This window comes from Leuresthes tenuis, unplaced genomic scaffold, assembly GCF_036924035.1.
Source record: "Leuresthes tenuis unplaced genomic scaffold, fLeuTen1.0.hap1 SCAF_22, whole genome shotgun sequence".
Lineage (NCBI taxonomy): Eukaryota > Metazoa > Chordata > Actinopteri > Atheriniformes > Atherinopsidae > Leuresthes > Leuresthes tenuis.
The window spans coordinates 25,878,990-25,899,331 of NW_027325376.1; the positions used below are offsets into that span (position 1 = coordinate 25,878,990).

At 39.3% G+C, this 20,342-nt stretch overlaps 1 protein-coding gene across 1 annotated transcript; it reads left to right on the forward strand.

Moving 5' to 3' along the window:
• Positions 1 to 1,937: 1,937 nt before the first annotated feature.
• cunh4orf54 (chromosome unknown C4orf54 homolog) lies at positions 1,938 to 18,781 on the forward strand. The gene is made up of 2 exons (XM_072376763.1): positions 1,938 to 6,742; positions 18,519 to 18,781. The coding sequence occupies exon 1, from the start codon at positions 2,152 to 2,154 to the stop codon at positions 6,736 to 6,738; it is 4,587 nt and encodes a 1,528-aa protein (XP_072232864.1). The 5' UTR covers positions 1,938 to 2,151; the 3' UTR covers positions 6,739 to 6,742; positions 18,519 to 18,781.
• The last annotated feature ends 1,561 nt before the right edge of the window (positions 18,782 to 20,342 follow it).

Genomic DNA, 20,342 nt, shown 5'->3' on the forward strand with positions numbered 1-20,342 from the left:
CTTTGCTCAAGGGAGACGCCAGTATTGTGTCGACACATATTAGGCAAAGAGGCAATTTTAGTGTGTCTTTAGGCCCTTTGTTACTAACAGCCTGTCAAAAAGACTTAATTCTAAGACAAAATTTGTTCTCATTTCTTTAGCTGCATCTATGAAAAACACTAAATATAACATACTTTAACATGCATAAAATAGTATTGTTGCACTACAAAGTAATTCCCAAAGAACTATTAGCTGAAATCTGCATGGTTTTGTCACGGTTTGGAGTGGATGCGAGGAAGGAGGACCCAGGTGCCGATACGGGACAGGAGCCAGGAGGTAACTTAAAACTTGGTTTATTATTGAAAATAAATGAAAATCACAGCCAAACTGGAAATACCAGAAAGCTAAACTAGTATAAACAACAAACACATACGGAAAATGACTAAACCAGATTGTACATTACTCAGAGGAGGACCAAGACAGACTGGTGAAAAAATGGGTATATCGACGGAGGATCTTAGAAAGAATGAAGAAAACTGAGAGGCTAAATACTGTGGGGAGTGATAAGTGAGAAGGTACAGCTGAGGATAATGAGAACAGGTGATGGAATTTGAGCTGATGACTGGCAGGAGGGAACTGAGGAAAGGTGAGGAAATGGCGAGGCTAAACTAAGAGACTAAATATAGACTAACCAGAAAAAATTAAAAATACATGGCTCATGACAGGTGTGCAGAGTGTCTTTAAAAAATTATGAAACTAGACAAAAGAAGAAGTGCTATCTACAGATGAACAGCATCTGAAAGTGATGCCCTTAAAAAAAATCCAAGATCTGAAACAGGACCTGAGAGATGCATCTGGATCATTCAATTGATCCATCTACTGTTGGCCTCATCAGAAATGGTCTCCATGGAAGGGCGGCTGTCAAGAAGCTATGATTAAGGAAGGGAAGGGAAACAGGGAGAAAAGGCTGAGCTATGCCAAATGTACTCAAGAACAATGGCACAAGAACTAGACTGAAAAGAACTGGCAACAGGTCTTATAGAATGATGAATCCTCCCAAGAGCCTGGACCTCAACATAATCATCTTGACAGAGAACAAAACTAAAGGTAGCCAAAGAATAGTTTTGGAATGTCCTTTAAAAAGCCTGGAGAACTTAAAGAAATGACAAAAAAGTTCAAGCTTTTCAGAAAATAAAGATGGTCATACATTGACATGGTCAAATGTTGACTTTCAAACTAGTTAGAATTGTACAAACTGTTTTTGTCTTGTACACTCTGTTTACATTTATCTTTGAACATGCTTCAGTAAATGACTGCACCTATTTCCTTTTTCGTTTTCCTGCCAATATATGAAGAAATGAGGAGCAGCTCAACACTTTTGCATAGTACTGTATGGTAAACATTATTTATTAGGATTTTTTTGTAAACAGATGTAAATAAATTGAATGACAGCTACATCATAAACAAAAACTGCACACAGTTACAAGTCGAGTCTTGATGGAAAATTCTGGCAGTTTAATCAACACAAAAGTTCAGTTACATTTTCACTGATTATCTAATTCTTTTTCTTCATTAGAAAATAAAGAATCTGTGAATAGTCTGTAAATAGAGATCTGTTGTTGATTAACAGCACATAGAATCATGACTGACTCCCAGTTTCTTGCAGACCTCACAAAATCTTTAAAATGCAACTGATGTCTGAGATTCCATAATTTGCCAAGAGAAAATTCCTTTCACATCTTGATATCAATATTTTTAAGCAATAATAAAAATGATTGATTAATTTCAACAGAAAGATGTTAAAAAACATATAGTCTTTAATGGAAGTCATGTTTGTATCGTAAAACCGTTTACATCTGGGAGAAAATAAAAGTTACATTTTGAAGGAGAGTTTTAGCGACCCTTGTTGGTCTGTGAACCTCAGTTTGAGAGTCATGTGTCCTAGACAGTACTTCGTAATGACCCTGCTCCTTTTTAGATACTCGACTTGAGACCTCACGTGCGGTGAGCTGGAATGTCTCAAGCGCCTCGGTGTCTTCGGAGTCCGTCTCACCGGACACGGAGCTTTGCGCGCAGCACCATCTCTGAGACGGAGTAATCGTGGGTGGCTCCATATCTAACTGTTCTTTTGTGTCAGACTCCAAATGTAAGCTGAAAGTCGACACTTATAACATGAAGACTAAGCGAAGCTGCGTGGAAAAAGACGCAGCGCGCCAACGGGTGATACATCCACTCCAACAAGCGGGAGAGGATTTGCTGGTAAAGGGAGACGAAACCAAATACGTCGATTTGGAGTTAATGGACATGGAGATAAATCGAGTAAAGTCGGAGAAAGATTGTCATTTTGATGAGAGAAACCAAACGTCTATCGTTGTTAACAACAGTGACGCCGGAGCTATTTGCGCAACGGACGCGAACTATGAGGTGGGGATCGAAACGGAGATGCAAAAGAAAGAGGATGCAAGAGTTGCGGAATGTGGAGAAGACGCAAGGGACGGCACTCCTGATCCATCCTCATCATTTAATCATTGTGTCAAAAAGTCAGAAGATTGCCTGAAACTGGGAGACAGAAATGGGCGCGTCATGACGCAGTCGGACGTCTCCAAAAGAGAAAATAACAAGACACAACTCGAGGAATCACACAATACTGATAATTATCTGAGCGGGAGAAGTGAATCAGATGACTTTGAGGAGGGGGAGGATGTTAGCCTGGTGCTTTCTGATGACTCCGGCCCGTGCGTTACGGAGGACGAGTCCCATTACATTACCACGCACGAGATTCAGCTGTCGGAGCTCTCTGACCATGAGAGGGACTTCGACCTCGGAGTGGGGTCCTCCGCCAGCTGGGAGATTGAGGATGATAACCAGGTGTACTCATTTGTTGATTACTCTTTTGAGAGTGATAAAGTGGCGGGGGAGAGGGGGGAGAGCTCGCGGGGCGCAGCAGCGACAGTCAGCACTCTGCTTGAAAGTGATCTGTGCGACGCAGCCAAGTTCACCAGCTCAGATGAGAGTATGTCAAAGCCGCAGCAGCACTGCAGTGGCAACAGTGGGGGACAGATCCACCTGTCAGTTAGAACCACTTCTCGAGCTATAAATGACCCTGGCAACATTCAAGAACAGGAAAATATTCTTTATCATGCCAGGCGCTCCGGAGACATGAGTCGCTATGTGTTTAGGGGAGTGGATGGGAAGGCAGAGACGTTGTGTGACAGGGCGAAGTGTTTCATAGCCGCGCCCGGACGCGTACACTTTGGTGGCAAATTAAGGGGAAAGGAGGTCACAGAGTATTCCAGCGGTACGTCCAGCGCTGTCAGCGAGCTGGACGATGCTGACAAGGAGGTGCGCAACCTGACAGCCAGAGCCTTCAAGAGTCTGGCCTATCCTTACTTTGATGCCATTAATTTCAGCACCTCCAGTGAGTCCTCAGCATCAGAGCATGGAATAGGGATAAACAGGTGGTCCACGTTTGTTGACCTAAAATATGGTAACATGAATATGTCACAGGGACTAGACCAAAGTGTCGTCTCCTGTCAAAACTCAACAGCCTCATTTGAAATAGCCAAAAACATAGACAATAGAGGTTATAAGGGCGTTGCACTGGCAAGCATCAAACCGCCCACCAGCAAAATCTTCACCCTGAATGGCAACCCCAAGAAAATACAGTTGATGGGGAAGTTTGGTCAGGGCCACAGTGGGGTGATAAGGCTCACGGAGACTCTGAATTTTCGTTGCAATGTCAAATCAGGAATGTCTCCGGAAGAAAGACGAACTAACTTTGCACAAAGCGCAGCAGGATCACGTTCCACAGATGAAGTTACCAACAGTTTGCTAAGCAGCCAGAGGAGCGGGATCAGTAAGTCGCCCTTTAAAACCATGGAAGACACGCAGAAGAAGGCCATATTCGCCTCGAGTCTGATCAAAAATGTGATTTCTAAGAAGATGCAGTTCGAGCAGGAGCGTAAGATGGAAAGAGGGGAGATAAGTGAGCCGCATCAGACGCCGTCCCCGTGCTTTGGGCACCAGGAAAGCGACAGTCAGAAGGGAAAGGGGAGCAGCGAGCTGCAGAGACAGAGCTCCAAGTTTTCTGAGAGCAGCTCTGACTACGCTATTATGTGCCTGGATGAATTAGGGGACATTGTGGACAGTGGCTCATGTGATACCAAGAGCGACTCTCGGAGACAAGACACGACCGCTCCCGTACTAGAAACTTATTTAGAGCCGGCGAATGAAGGTGGAATCGATACTAAAAAAGGCGCATTGGAAGCATCCAAAAGCACGCTGCTTCGCAGCCAAAATAGCGCATTCAGATGTTGGAAGGACGAGGAGCTAGGGTTTCAAAAGGATCATAAAAACGATAAAACTGTGGAGGACAAGCTGCCTTCAGCTAATGATAAAGAGGGTAAGGGGGATCGGTACTCAGTGGCCAGCAGCAAACTGACTAAAATGTCTCATTTGTTTGTGCCAAGTATCCAACTGCTGCCTAATGACGGAGAAATCGGACAGCAGCTGCAGAGCAGAGATTATTCTCAATGTGGAGACGGAAGCGGGATAAAACTGCGCTCTGACAACACTTTATACATCGCAGACTCCAGGACTTTAGCAACATCAAAATCTCCGGAAATAAAAATTAACCTAAGGAGCATAAGAGACAATAAAACGGAACCTTTTGGTGTCTCCAAGCTACGCGCTCCTAATATAGGCTCGAACGCTGCCAGCCTTATCAGAACAGATGACTTCAAATGCCAAGCACTGGCAGCAGCTTTGAAGGGTGAGTCTTCAGATAAAGTCCCGCATTTCATGGTAAGAGACATAAGAGATAATAAGGGGAAGTTGCAAACACCTATTCACCAAGTTAGAGATGTGCGTAAATTAGTTAAAAGTTCATATCACTTTGTTTCTTTGGATAACCACGAAAGCAAATCCAACTTTGCCCCTGCTGACATCCACCCGGAGCAAAATAAGCAAATGTATTACCGAAATCTTAACTCTGTGTCCCCCATAGTGATAAAATGTCAGTCTGTAAATACTAATAATACTGTGAAAGAGTTTGGAAATCCTGAGTTAATTAAACAGGAGTCGTTTGACACTGGCAAATCGTCTCCAGAGGGCGCAAAAAGTGCTCTGTCCCAGAAGGCAGCAGGGGGAGCACCATTAGTTATGTCAAACAATTCCTTAGAGGGATGCATTGGGCTAAGAATTGAGGGCGAAATAGCCCCAAAGAAACAGGAAAAAATATCAGATAATACAGAAAAGAAACCTGAGTCAAAGATGGCCAATCAAGGGGCTTTAGAAAAACTCCAGGCAGCTGTGAAAACCATGGAACAACTTTACGTTTTTGAGAGAAATGAGTGGAAAAGGAGGAGTAAGCCCCAGCCCCTGACAGATAGCCATGTGCTGTCACTGATAGCCAGTGAAGAACAGGGAGGATCTGAGGAGGAAGGGGCACGAGGGTCCAGCATGGATAAGGCAGTCAGAAGAGACTCCTATCCCAACATAGACAAGACCCCACCAGCAATAGCAGGGTCTCCCGGCTGTGACAGCATGCTGAGACAGGAGGACAGAAACCTACTTAAGGCCCTTCAGACATCCAGCAGTCGTGATGACAGGCTGGCTGCTAAGTCAGTACAAACCCTCAGCACCACAGGATACAAAAACATGTCTAGTCTCAGCTCTAACTTCAAAGCCTCCACAGCTGCAAGTATTCGCCATCCAAACACCATCACACAAATGCCTTTTAGCAACAAAAGCTTTGTCCCTCAATCTCCGAAACTGCCTGGTTCATTAAAAGTCAGTCAGACCAGGGTAAGTGGAAATGAAGGAGTTGAATCAAAGCATTTGGAAAGTTTTGAGCATCAGTTTTTGGATACATCAGCTGATAACGAGAACTATCTAACCATTCCAGTTAAATCTCACCCCAGCAACAGTAAACAACCCCCATCTGCCGATAACACATCTGTTTATACATTTGCAACCCAGTCATACCCGACCTCTCCTCCAGGACACGAAGGATCTGGCATCAGGGGCCAGGAGGACTATAATCAGATGACAAAACGCTCCAGCATTGTAATGGAGACCCGTTCACCAGAGATTCCTTCTGCTACCATCTATCACTCCTTACCACTGGGGATGTCCACCAATCAATCGCAGGTGTACTGCTTTTCCCCAGCAATGACCCCAGCAATGACCCCAGCTCCCACTATGGACCCCTTTCAGGTCACCCAGAGGAAGATGCTGCTGGATCCCACCACTGGAAACTACTACTTGGTGGATACTCCAGTGCAGCCAGCCACAAAGCGCCTCTTTGACCCAGAAACAGGCCAATATGTTGATGTGCCCATGCCACAGCCTCCCATGACACCTGTACCCATGCCCATGTCACCACTGGCCCTCAGTCCTTCAGCATACGGTCACACTTACATGATCTACCCAGGCTTCATGCCGGCACCTTCAGCGATACCCGCCCGAACACTGGTACAATCACAGATGTCAGTGCCGTCGGAAGCAGAAAGCTTGGAGAAGGTCTCTTCGCAGCAGGCCGAGGGAATGTACCTGGAGAGTCCCTTTTACATGGTGACTAGAAAGTCTCCTCAGGCATCCTCAGGGACTCAGCAGCAGGCCAGAACCAACAAGCCGCCCCATGGTTTCTCCAGTGTCAAGCAACCAGTCATCAGTATCACCTCCCAGCAGGGGCCCCGCATCATTGCCCCCCCTTCATTTGACGGGACCACCATGAGCTTCGTGGTGGAGCACAGATGAACAGGTGAGTATATCAGACTTTTTCCCTTCCCCATGTACAGCATCATGTTTGACTGCAGCTGGGCGAAAACTGGGATAATTTTAATTTCCCATCATACTAACTCTAAGAAGCATTTTCTTTTACTTTTATTTTGATAATGATTTTCTTTTCTTTTTATTATGATCATTTCTACTTTTGACAAACAAGATATATATTGTAGTACACAGTAATAGTGTAACTATTAGTGCAGCTCTTTTTCTCTTTCAGTATATAATCTTGATAAGAATTTGAATAAGGTATTTGGGAGCACATGAAAAATATATTCAGCACAGGGTGTGCTCAGTAGTTGTCCAGGACTTTTCAGCTCTATCTCTTCTACAAGCCATGTTTATTTCAACCTCCTGGGCCACTTTTATTATTCAGTCACAAGCTCTAGAACACCTACTTTGTATTGCTGCTGCAGTACAGGTGTGTAGCCGGTAAAAAAACATTTTGAAATGTTCAGTTTTAGCATGTTGAGGAAGCACTCATTTCAACTACTTTTCATAAAATCACATTTCACTTTTAATCAGGAACATTATGCAATACCCAATGATAACCAAAATCAAATGTTTTTATATAAAATTGTTTTCTGCATCAGCAACTATTTTTGTTTATTTTGTTTTCATTCAGATAAATAATACAGTACAATAATTGCCTGAGGTGTAGTAGAAATATTCAATCAAATTTCAGCAAAATTCTGTCTCCATTGTGATGAAGCACATACACTTAATTACTTTTATTGTCAGTTACACTGTTGGTGGTGTTGGTCAAGTCTCAGGGATGTCCATCAAAGGTTATATTTGAGGGCTGAAAAGTAAACAAGAGTTAAGAATGAGTCCGATTACGTTTGCGGTTGGAGTCTTTTGCATTTCTTGTTTTTTGTACAAAATCGTTCAAAATCAAATCAAGCAGTATGGTATAATTCAACAGAAATTACAAACAGTCTATGGTTTTGAAGGGAGAAAATATAGTAATGGAGTCACGTTGAACTTTAAGACTATTTTCAGTTTTAACAATCACCAATCCATCCATCCATTCATACATTCTTACATACATCTTTCCATCATGGCAAGACTTAAAATGATGTAATTACCCTGGATGACTGGCATTGCAGAGGGCTTTCTCTGACTGCAGACTGACTGGTGTACATTGAAAATGGGAAAATCAAAAATGAAATTATTCCCTTTTCTATTTTTGATTTTTTTCTTCAAATAGTTTATTTGTTTTATCCCTGGTTTATCTACATTTAATTAGTATTTTTCCATATATATTTTTCCTTATTTTCCTCCTTTTACTTACCCTATTTATTTCCTTTGGATATTTATTTATTTGGATATTATTTGCTGTGGATATTTTTCAGTTGTCATTGTTTTTCCTGTCTGGTATGCTCAGCTACTAGTACAATTACTCTAAAAGATATTGACAGATTTGTATAAATGTTTTTGTTCAGCTTTGTTGGAGGCATACAATTTTGAAGCTCTCTTTTGTGACACTCATGTCATTCCTGTAGATAATGGTAATGATAATAACAAAAATATCTTTGTGTTGAATAAAGAAGAAAAAGTATTAACAGAGAGAGGAGTGATGGTGATTGAAAACTGTAATTTTTAGACCTACTTTCAAAGCTACAGGAAACTGTGCAGTGTTTGTTTGGTTGTTGTTTCTCTCTTTCTATCTCTTTCTGTCCCCTTCCCTCTTCTGTTTTCATCAACCCATCTGGTTGGGACGGAGGCTCTTCCTGTTTAAAGGAAATTTTGCCGGGCCACTGTCACCAAGTGCTTGCTTGGATAGAATTGTTGGTTAGTTGGCAAAAATAGAGTACACCTACTAAATTTTATTGAGCTATGAAGCAAGATTTAGTTTGCTTCATGTCACTTAACATGTCTCTTTAATTTTGGCCACAGATTATATGGCTTACTTTGTCAGTTTGTTCAGTATATAACAACACAGGCAAGTAATCGGTTGGTGATTGTAACAGACACAAGCAATTTGAGGAGTGCATTATAGTGTGTATTTTTGACTTTTGGTAACTTTTTATTAAATACTTCAAGTAGTTTAGCCAACCCTGACGTATGGTTTATGTTGGTGTTTGTGTTTATGTTATTGATCATTTATTTTGAATGTATTTGTACTTTTCAGAACATTTTACAAGATATTCTATTTGTGCACAGTGTGTACCTCCAATCCACTGTGCACAAATTCCTGGATTCTTTAAGATTTTTCTTTAAGATTAATGGTTCCTTTACCCCTTGTTTTACCTGTAAAAAAACAAACAAAAACTGCCATCACTGGCTAACATCTGGCTTGAGTGCATTGACATTTATCTAATCGGCATTGAATCCCACATCAAATGCATTTATTTATCTAGTCTGGCCCCAGTCAGCATTGGTGCAAATATAACAGGAAGTACGTGCTCATTTTTGATAAGTGTATGGCACTCTGGTCAAGTAATGGGAAAAGTTCTAACATGTACTGACAATTACATTTTTCATGGAATCAATAACTTTAAAAAAAAAATAGACAAGACTGATTGATTTTACATGTCTGCAAGACAGCTGGCAGCTCGTTCTAATTCCTTCTGTTTGGGCTGACTTCTCAGGTCCAGTTAAAATGTATAACAGAAACACCACCTGTAGGATACAGTATAATGTCATCCTTTATGGTATTGCAGTTTACAGGCTTGTCCCCAGACAATAACAGTACTCACAGGATATAACCTTAATTGGGTGTTTGTTCTAGCGCCCAGAACTTTGAGAGTAAACGGTACTACTGGCAATTGGAAAACATTTAATTGTCCTGTTTTGGTAAGTGTGAATGTGTTTTAAAGAACCGTTTAAGCATGCTATATTTGTTTAAATAAGGGTATAAGTCACATTGTTTGTATGAATTTCAATTATTGTATCAATTAAATGATGTTACAAGTAACTAATGGTTTACTAGGATATACCATACATAGCTGGAGGAAAACACATGAATTCAAAGTTTGCAGCTAAACCTCAACAGAGGCTAGCACTTAGAAGTTAACTTGTTAATTTTGTCCTTGCTAGATGTTTAGAAGAGGATACTGACATAAGATTATTCATAAGCAAGTTGTTCAAATGTGTGTGTTAGCATGTTGATGCAAGAGAGAAAGGTCAAGTGTTGGTAGGCGTCTGTTATCTGTGTGAGCAGAAAAGCTTCAGCTGCTCTTGGACATCAAGATTCTGGATGGCAGGTCAGAGTCACTGCAGCATCAGCCGGCTTTTTATAGGAGCAGTAATTTAAAGACAGAGAGGGTGAGAAGTCAGGTTCATTACATAAACACAGCATGCAGTATAGCAGTAAATAGCCTCAGTTGCACTGTGGGTGAACATTTGGAGTTCCCCTTCTCATTTGACAATGAGACCCACATACTGGAGGGCTCAATTATGTTTCTAAAGTAAACAGATAGTCTGCTGTCCGAGAGGCTGGGGAAATTTGCTTTTGAGTGGGAGCATGCTGGTTTAAATCCTACAGAGTAGACAAAATTATGTAAGGGTAAAGTAGATGAAAAATGCTCATGTAGCCTACGTAAGCAGCTGTGTTTTAATAGTGCCTTTTAGCATGTGCATTCAAAAGATGTACAAGTGTTAGCAGGACCCAGGTGGGACTAAGGGACAAACACTGATCTTTTAGATGTGCCAGACTTTCCAAAACACAATTAGGCTGTGTTTAATTTTCTTTCCTTAGAGCATTGATTATTTGTAGAGAAACACAACTTGTAACAAGAGGACAACATTTTTAAACTAAATTTAGATGTGAGACGGAAATGTGGCCTGATCTGGAAATGGTAGACTTCAGTGGTTAAGCAGGTCTTTTTGTGTGGAAGTTTATTGATGTCAAAACAAAGTGTTCAATACTTTGGTTGCAAGTTCAAATCAATTCAATTTATTTATATAGCGCCAGATTACAACAATTGTCATCTCAAGGCACTTAAGTAATATAGTCCAAGCCAATTGGAATTCAATTCATTGTAATCATAATCCAATTAATTCATATAGAGCCAATTCAAAAAATAATATCCTAGCTAAGGAAACCAACAGATTGCACCGAAACTTGTCTTCAGTCCAATCTCCCGTCCTGAGCCTGAGGGACTGTGGAAAGGAACGACTCCCTTTTAACAGGAAGAAACCTCTGGCAGAACCAGACTCAGGAAGGGTGGCCATCCGCCTCGACCAGCTGGGGTTTGAGAAGACAGAAAAGAGGGAAAAGAGGGGGGAAAAACACCATAACGCCATTCAAAGGATATCTGTTGGAACAGGGAAACAATAGTTAATAACCACAGTAATGTCACATGTACATAAAATCAATTGTGAAATTAAACAGGGGGAAAAAAGAGAGCAAAGTGAGGAAAGGTGTGACAGATGAGGTCCCCCAGCAGTCTAAGCCTATAGCAGCTTAACTATGGGATGTTTCAGGATTACCTGAGCCTTCCCTAACTATAAGCTTTATCAAAAAGGAAAGTTTTAAGCCTAATCTTAAAAGTGGAAAGGGTGTCTGCTTCCCGGACATTTACTGGCAGCTTATTCCACAAGAGAGGGGCCTGATAACTGAAGGCTCTACCTCCCATTCTACTTTTAGAAACTCTGGGAACAACAAGTAAACCTGCAGTTTGGGAGCAAAGTGCTCTGTTAGGAAAATATCTTACAATGAGATCTTTAAGATATGATGGAGCTCGGTCATTAAGAGCTTTATATGTGAGGAGAAGAATCTTAAATTCTATTCTGAATTTAACAGGGAGCCAATGAAGAGAAGCTAAAACTGGAGAAACATGATCTCTCCTGTTAGTTCTCATCAGAACTCTGGCTGCAGCATTTTGGATCAGCTGGAGGCTTTTCAGAGAATATGTGGGACAGCCCAATAATAAAGAATTACAGTAGTCCAATCTAGAAGTAACAAATGCATGAACTAGTGTTAGAAAAATTCTCTCAAAATTAGGCTCAGAGTCGCTGGATACGATTAACACAAAACATTTATTTCTTGCAAGAAAGAGACAAGTCCGCACAAATCCACACAACCTGTCGGGAAGATCGCTCAGAGTTGTCTCCCCGACCAAATGGTGCTCCCGCTATTTATGTTGTTTATGCTTGCTGATCACACAATGTTATGAGAAAAGGCACTTTTCTCACCATTCATTATTATGGGAAAAGGTGCTTCTCTCCCCATTCCTTGTTATGAGAAGGAACATTCAATGTTATGGGAAAAAGGCATTTCTCACCAGTTAATATTATGGGAAAGACTAGTACCAGAGTCAAAACACTTTTGCTTGAATCATAGAAGAGGAAAAGATGGAGGGACTCTTCTGTCATAGTATAACTATATAATTTTTCCAACATTCCCTCCTGTTTATGCTATGAAGTATTAAAACTCCAAAAACCCTGCACCCCGTACAATTAACATTGAATGTATTTCTACCGTTCGCAGTGCATAGGAGCGAAAAACCCATTTGCTTTATTTACGGGAAAATTCTCCTATGGCCCCATTCTCTCCTTGGCGACCGACCGCTTAGTCACTCACTCAGTATCAAAGGTCGCACTCCGAACCGTTGATGGACCTAGGTGTGACCAGCAAACACAAAACGGATACACAACCAAAAATACATGGCAAAAAGGACAAAAATCAATAAAAATGGAAATCAATAAAACTGACTAAATGATTAATGAACAAAATTAATACAATGGAATAATAAAAATGGAAATATGACACAAACAAAAAATTAATGAAATGAAAATAAGAATAATGAATAATAAATGAAAATATGATTATATGCAATTAATAAATAATATGAAATTGATATTAAATGGAAAAATAATAATAAAAGAAAATCAAGAATAGTCAAACAATAATAATAATAATACAATGCAGTTTATTCAGTCCACTCTGCAATCGTCTGCTTCTGGCCGAATATCAGTCCGGCTTGGTCTGGAACTGCTAAGCTATCTTGGAAGGAGAGGTTACTAGCACTTCACTTCCAGGAAGAGGTCTTTACCACCTCTTATTCCCTAACTAATCCTCTTTTAGGACACTTCAGGATATAATTCAGCCATACAGTGGTTGGAGGCTGTAGATTGTTAGACGTTACTTGGTGGAATGAACTCTTCAAATCAGCTTTTCATTCAGTTGGGGTGGAGCGCTTAGCTTCGCCGTCCACCCTTTTGTACATATGTGGATAAAAATTTGTGATTGTTCCGCCATCATCTTGGCATGATGGGAATTCCAGAATTCCAGAAACCTGGTCAGTTACCTGACTTTGAGTCAGTGGTTCTGCTGCTGATGCAGTTCATCAAACTGTGGACAAATGTTAGCAGGAAGAAGCAACATATCATCTTTACAATGCTCTACATTCAGGAATTGTCTTTTAATAGGTCCAATTCCCATGTTCATTGGTCTTTCATGTGAACACAAAAATAATCATTAAAGAAATCATTGAGAATTCACTCGGGGTCATTCAAAGTACTTTAAATGTTATCTGTATCATCGTCTCCATCATCCATGTGTCGCTCATTGTCATCATCTCCCTCTACCTGTTGATACATTATGCGGGTACGGATGGTTTCAATCAGTCTTTGGGACAGTCCTCTCAAGCATGTGATACAACATCAAGCACAGGTGGCTACTATGGCTGTGACAACAGACAGAGACCAAACCACTTCTCCATCATGTCAGTGAAGGGGTCGTTGATTTTCTATCAGCTCTGCAGAGAGTGATGCGAGTCCCTCTTTGTGATTCTGCCATCTGCGGAAGTATTGTTAGGAATACTTTCATATGAACACAAAAATAATCATTAAAGAAATCATTCTGCGGTGAGACAAAGTATTTAAGATTGTTTTATCTCCCTTTTTAAATGACACATGCTCAAATTAAGGACAAAAATAAATGTTTTATCTTGTGAGTGGGTATATTGGCCCTGAATATGGCACAAAGACCCTCCCCACTCTCGGTCTTGTTGTTTCATCTCTCAGTTAAACACATAAAATCAAGACTATGAGAGGAAAGTATCAAAAGCATTGTTAGACAGGAAACAGTCAGAAAGCTGTTGGTGTTACAACTTTTCCTAGGACTTTGCCTAAGAATGGCAGGTTTGATATGGAAATGATAAAAATCTCAGGTTGTAAAACATCTTTTGCTCAGACAGTTTTTCCTGTGAAAGGAGTAAAGATTTGAAATGATCTGTTTGTTTGTCTGAGATCTTCTGAACTTTAACTCTTTAAGAGAGCTGCTAAATCTTAATACACAAACTTGTACAAATGTCTAGCTCTAATCCTTGTTGTTCTTTTTTTTGTTTGTTTGTTTTATTAAACTAGATTTACTTTGTACATTACTTTTGTCTTCCCCTTCTCTAGGATTGGGCAATTTTACCATGTTCAATTCTCCCTCAAACCCAAATTTATTTTCTCATCTCTCTAAGTATTCAATATTATCGGGTTTTTAGCACTCCCACTTAACTCCCGGTTAGCTTTAAAACAGGTATTTCCCATACTGTCCTCTTGCAACTAATCAATTTTCAGTGGAGTTATTTTGAGTACTACTGAATGAAACACTACTTCTGTCGTTATGTCACGAGCAACAACCAGATTCCAATGTTCACTTCAACTCAATTAGTCAGTAACACATTTTTCTGTCGTCACCATCAGCAACAATACACACACACACACACAGCTGTTTTACTCCCATACATACATAGCAAATAAAACAACACTGCAGCAAAGACTTTAACACCCTTCGGAGGTTGGCAAAGACTTTAACAAACAATTCGACAAACAAACAATTTAACAACCAGCCCCTTTTTACAAACAAACAAATTAATTTCACAAACTAACGATTCAACAATCAGGTCATTTAACAAACAAACGATCAGACATATAACACTAACAAAAACTAACATGGATTTAAAACTTGCGATCTTTCATCGCAAACTCTCTTAAGAAAGATTCCGTTTCTAACGCGCGGTGCGGAGTTATTTATTCCTGTAGTCTTCTCACACAGACTATGGACTAACCTTTTCTGACTGCATTTTTGTTGTCCTTGGTTAATCCCACCACTACACACGGTTACCAGTTAAAAGGCTGACCTTTTCTGACCGTTTCATTTGTGGGTTAATCCAACACAACATACAGTTACCAGTTAAAAGGCTTCTTTCCTTTGCCTCACCTTTTCTGACTGCTATTATGTTTTCATGGGTTAATCCTATACACAGTTACCAGTTAAAAGGCTGACCTTTTCTGACTGCTATTATGTTTTCATGGGTTAATCCTATACACAGTTACCAGTTAAAAAGCTGACCTTTTCTGACTGCTTCTTTTATGGGCTAATCCAACACAACCTACACACAGTTACCAGTTAAAAGGCTGACCTTTTCTGACTGCTATTAGGTTTTCATGGGTTAATCCTATACACAGTTACCAGTTAAAAAGCTGACCTTTTCTGACTGCTTCTTTTATGGGTTAATCCAGCACAATTTACACACAGTTACCAGTTAAAAAGATGACCTTTTCTGACCGCTAATTAGGTTTTTATGGGTTAATCCTATACACAGTTACCAGTTAAAAGGATGACCTTTTCTGACTGCTTCTTTTATGGGTTAATCCAACACAACCTACACACGGTTACCAGTTAAAAGGCTTACTTTTTCTGACTGCTTCATTTGTGAGTGATCCAACATAACTTTTACACAGTTACCAGTTAAAAGGCTTCTTTACTAGGTTGCATTCGAAATAGTAATATTCTTAGGAAAATAGCAACGACTCAATCTATTTAAAGGCCTCCAGTTTCCATCAATTGCTAGTTAATTAATCAAAATTTTCCCTAATAATCACACTATTTCCAACCAACAATAGTAATACAAAGGGTTCCTTACCATAAATCCACTGGTAAGTTAAACAACGAAGAATCCAGCGAGTCTGTCCACTGATTCAAAAATAGATTCTGTCACCTTTCCTCCAGCCAGTGGCAGCCGGCCTCTGTCAGAAACTCTGCTGAGAGGACTTCAGTTAGGAGTCCTGGACTCCCCCGTGCACGGTTTCAGCTCCGATTCTGGAAGGTGGAAAGGACTTAGAATCCGGCTCGAAGGACCATTATGTTAGAAAAATTCTCTCAAAATTAGGCTCAGAGTCGCTGGATACGATTAACACAAAACATTTATTTCTTGCAAGAAAGAGACAAGTCCGCACAAATCCACACAACCTGTCGGAATAATCCTATACACAGTTACCAGTTAAAAAGCTGACCTTTTCTGACTGCTTCTTTTATGGGTTAATCCAGCACAATTTACACACAGTTAGTCCGCACAAATCCACACAACCTGTCGGGAAGATCGCTCAGAGTTGTCCCCTGACAAAATGGTGCTCCAGCTATTTATGTTGTTTATGCTTGCTGATCACACAATGTTATGAGAAAAGGCACTTTTCTCACCATTCATTATTATGGGAAGGAACATTCAATGTTATGGGAAAAGGTGCTTCTCTCCCCATTCCTTGTTATGGGAAGGAACATTCAATGTTATGGGAAAAAGGCATTTCTCACCAGTTAATATTATGGGAAAGACTAGTACCAGAGTCAAAACACTTTTGCTTGAATCATAGAAGAGGAAAAGATGGAGGGACTCTTCTGTCATAGTATAACTATATAATTTTTCCAACAACTAGTTTCTCTGCATCACCCTGAGACAGGATGTTCCTGATTTTAGCAATATTACGAAGGTGAAAGAAGGCAGTCCTAGAAACCAGTTTTATATTTGCGTCAAATGATAAATTCTGGTAAAAAATAACTCCAAGGTTCCTCACTGTAGAACTAGAAGCCAAGGAAATACCATCTAGAGTAACTATATAACTAGACAATTTCTCCCTGAAGCGCTCAGGTCCAAAGAGAACAACTTCAGTTTTTTCTGAATTTAAAAGCAGACAGTTCTGAGTCATCCAGGTCTTTATGTCTTTAAGACAGGCTTGTAGTCTGATCAACCTATTGGTTTCATCTGGTTTCATAGATAAGTACAGCTGAGTATCATCAGCATAGCAATGGAAATTTATGCCCTGCTGTCTAATAATGTTACCTAATGGAAGCATGTACAAAGTAAGAATAATCGGTCCAAGCACAGAACCCTGAGGAACTCCATGACTTACTCCAACGTGTGAGAAAGATTCTTCATTTACAAGAACAAATTGGAATCTATCAGATAAATATGACCTAAACCAGCCTAATGCAGTTCCTTTAATCCCAATAACATGCAAGTAAAACATCTGACAGCTTTTGTTAACAGATTTGTAAGCATAGAATACATATACACAATCATACAATGAGGAATGTAATATTTCTTGGTCTAATGAAATATAAAAAACAACAATTGACTTCTGACTAACATCAAGTTAATAACATGACAACACTTTACTAAAACTCTTGGTAGGGTTTAGATTAAGGTGACTGGATTTCTGAAATGAAAATCGGGGACATTTTCATTGCAGTGGTGAAAAATCATCAAATATTATCATTATAAAATAAAAAACAGGGACAACTACTTTTCATGTATCTTAACCAGCTGTTATTACACAAAAGGTGGCAATAAAAAAATGAGTGACATTACAGTTATCTCCACATTCATCCACCTCCACCTCAGGAGCCTGGGTAGAATAAGAGAAGAAGAGAACATGAGAAAAACATGTCATCACCTGGTAACGTCATGCTAATGTTAACGTCACAACTTCAGTGATGACAGATATGAAAACAGTGCCATAATGTTAACGTTCACTGACTTTTATAACATTACATTAGGTCTTCAATTCAGAAAAACAATCATACTTACTTTAATGTTACATCACTTCACACACACTCATAGCCACGTCTACTGCCAGTTCACACAAAATAAATAAGGTAATACACAACAAAGCATTTATCTCGGCCGCTGGTCTCCTTTTCTTTCCTGTTTGCCGCCTCTGATTGTTGTTGTTGACGCTGCTGCGTCTGTACATCATATGACGTCGTCTCTGGCAATGCGTTAAATAATAACTGGTGTTACTTTGAGTCTGCGTGCATTTTCCCCCATTCAGAGTCAAAATCGGGGTCATTTTGGGGGACAGCTTTCACCGGGGACAGGTTACTCAAAACGGGGAATGTGCCCTGAAATCGGGGACGACTGGTCACCTTAGTTTAGATGTTAAAATTACCTGGTTAGGGTCATCTATAAGCCATCTATCTGGATTTGCAGGTTCATATATTTGTTACAACATGTAACTTGTTGTAGTATGCTTATATCAGTGCATTTCATTTTTACTGTTGTGCTGATGTCAGTCTAACAGTCTCACATCCCTCATGGCAGACCATACTTTGAGTTTTGTAACAGATTGAGTTACTACTTTGAAAAAGATGAACAAGCATCACATATTATGGCACCTTCAGATAAGCATGGAATATGTTGTTTTTCAACTTTTCTAAATATCCAAGTTTATGAAAATCCTAATTCAGCATTCTGGTTGTATACATTTTCATACCAACTTTTTCAAAATATCATTTAAACTTTTGGAATTGTAGATATGCTCAGTTACAGACAGTATGTAATCAACACGAGCATCACATGTTATTCTTGACCATCCTAACCCCACAAATGATCCCAGTGTGCTTATTGGTGAATTGCTGGGATTAACACACTATCAAGACAAAGTTTTAATCGATGAAAGTCATGAGCTGTATTTGTCTTTTTTTCTGTTGATTTACATAAGAACTGTCTTTTTGTTTTCTTGGTTTCCAACAGGATGGAGTTTTGAGGGGATGCTGGATTGCTCTGGGTTTTCACTTCATCTTCACTGTTTTCACATATTTGTTAATTTTGATGGTGGATTTAATTGGTCAAGTATTTGCATAAAAGGGCTACTTAACCTTTTTGAGTTTGTACAAGAAAGACTTACTATATATCTACATTTGGTCTATTTTGTGTTTACTTTGCTAGCACCAACAGATCATTACAATTGTAGCACAAATATCTCTTACCTTTTCTGATTTCATTGTTTTGTCATAATGTTCCATGGTATACAGGATGTAACCTATTAGTAAAGGAGTTTCGGTTGTCTTGTCTCTATGAAATACAAAAAAACATATTATTAACTTTTTTTTTATGTCTGCTCTATGTGCATGAAAATATCCAAACTATACAATCAACCATTTTTATTTCAATGACATGATACTGCTATGTAATGGTCATCAAGACGTTTCATACTGCAGTTACCCTAGAGGTCACTCATCTTGAATTCTCCTGCATGAACAGTGCAACAGAATATTTTGTTTGTTTGTTTACTGTACAGAGGACTGTTGAGGACATCATTTATGATATTAATCATTTTTATGATGTGACCAAATATTAATTCCTCTATTACACAAAAAGAACCACCTGAACTATGTTCTTTCTCACTGAAGTATAAACAAAAGTATAAACTCTTTTCTCTTTTCCAACCACCTCTACAGGTGTTGAGTGAAAATAGAGAGAATTTAAGGGATATTTGGAGTAAAATGTAAACATTTTTTAATCATGAACCAAGAATTATTAGTTTGTATTAATTAGTTATGAAGAAAAGTGCTCTGATTGGCTTATCCATGTACAGATTTTTTATTCTGACACAAGAGACAGTAGTGCAAAAAAAGATTTGTGCACAATTTGTATTTGCAGAATGAGAATGAAATTAGGCCAGATGACAATCCATGACTATATAGCTGAATCTTTATATGCACAACACCAGATGTGTACTTAAGCCTCAGTGTGTAAAAGTGCATAAATATGAATTAACCTTTTTGTTAGATAAGAGAGTAAAGTGTGACCTGATTTCCATTTCTAAATCTTTTAAATAATATTTAGATTATTTATTTACTACTTTCACTCAATATAAAAAGCTTTGAAGAACAGCACAGCTCCAACATGCTCTCATCTGGCAGGGTAAGGAGAGACCTCTAGGAAAAAAACTGTGTGACTTGCAGATCCATGTAATTTTACTTTCTATTCTTTTTAACTAAGTGACAATATTGACACTTTTGAGGGTTTTTTTGTACACAATTTTTATCAGAATGTGGATCTGCTGGACAGTCCATCCTCCCTTTATTTTTAAACAGGCTTTGGAAATGTTATTGTGTTGACATTTTGTCACAAAATTATTTTTCTATGGCAAATGCCGTCGCTGTTTGACAATGGTTGATGCATTTGTTGTGAAACAGTACTACCTTTCTTATAGAATTATACTGGACAAGCCGTTATAGTCCTACTGAAAGAATTTTGCTTAGTTTTTTGTTTTGTTTTTGGTAGTCTTGAAATGTTTTACTGTGAAAAATGCTGCCGTGCCGTCACTGTGCTAATTTTAATAGTAGAGTTTGGAGTATGTTCTAAATCCACAATGGAAAAAGTTTAAAAAGTGTTCAAAGTCAGCTTAACTTTTTAAAGAAAGAGAGTATGGGCTTGTATGGAAATAAAAACAACGGCATAGTTGAATGGAAATTGCATAGTTTTGCAAGTGACAATGTCCTCTATTGAGTGTGGAAATTATGATGGGATCAAAGAAGGAAGTCCAGTGATGATGTTAAAGAACCACAAATT

Coding starts and splice junctions, on each gene's coding strand:
- cunh4orf54 (XM_072376763.1), top strand. CDS start 2,152: ATGAAGACTAAGCGAAGCTGCGTGGAAAAAGACGCAGCGCGCCAACGG.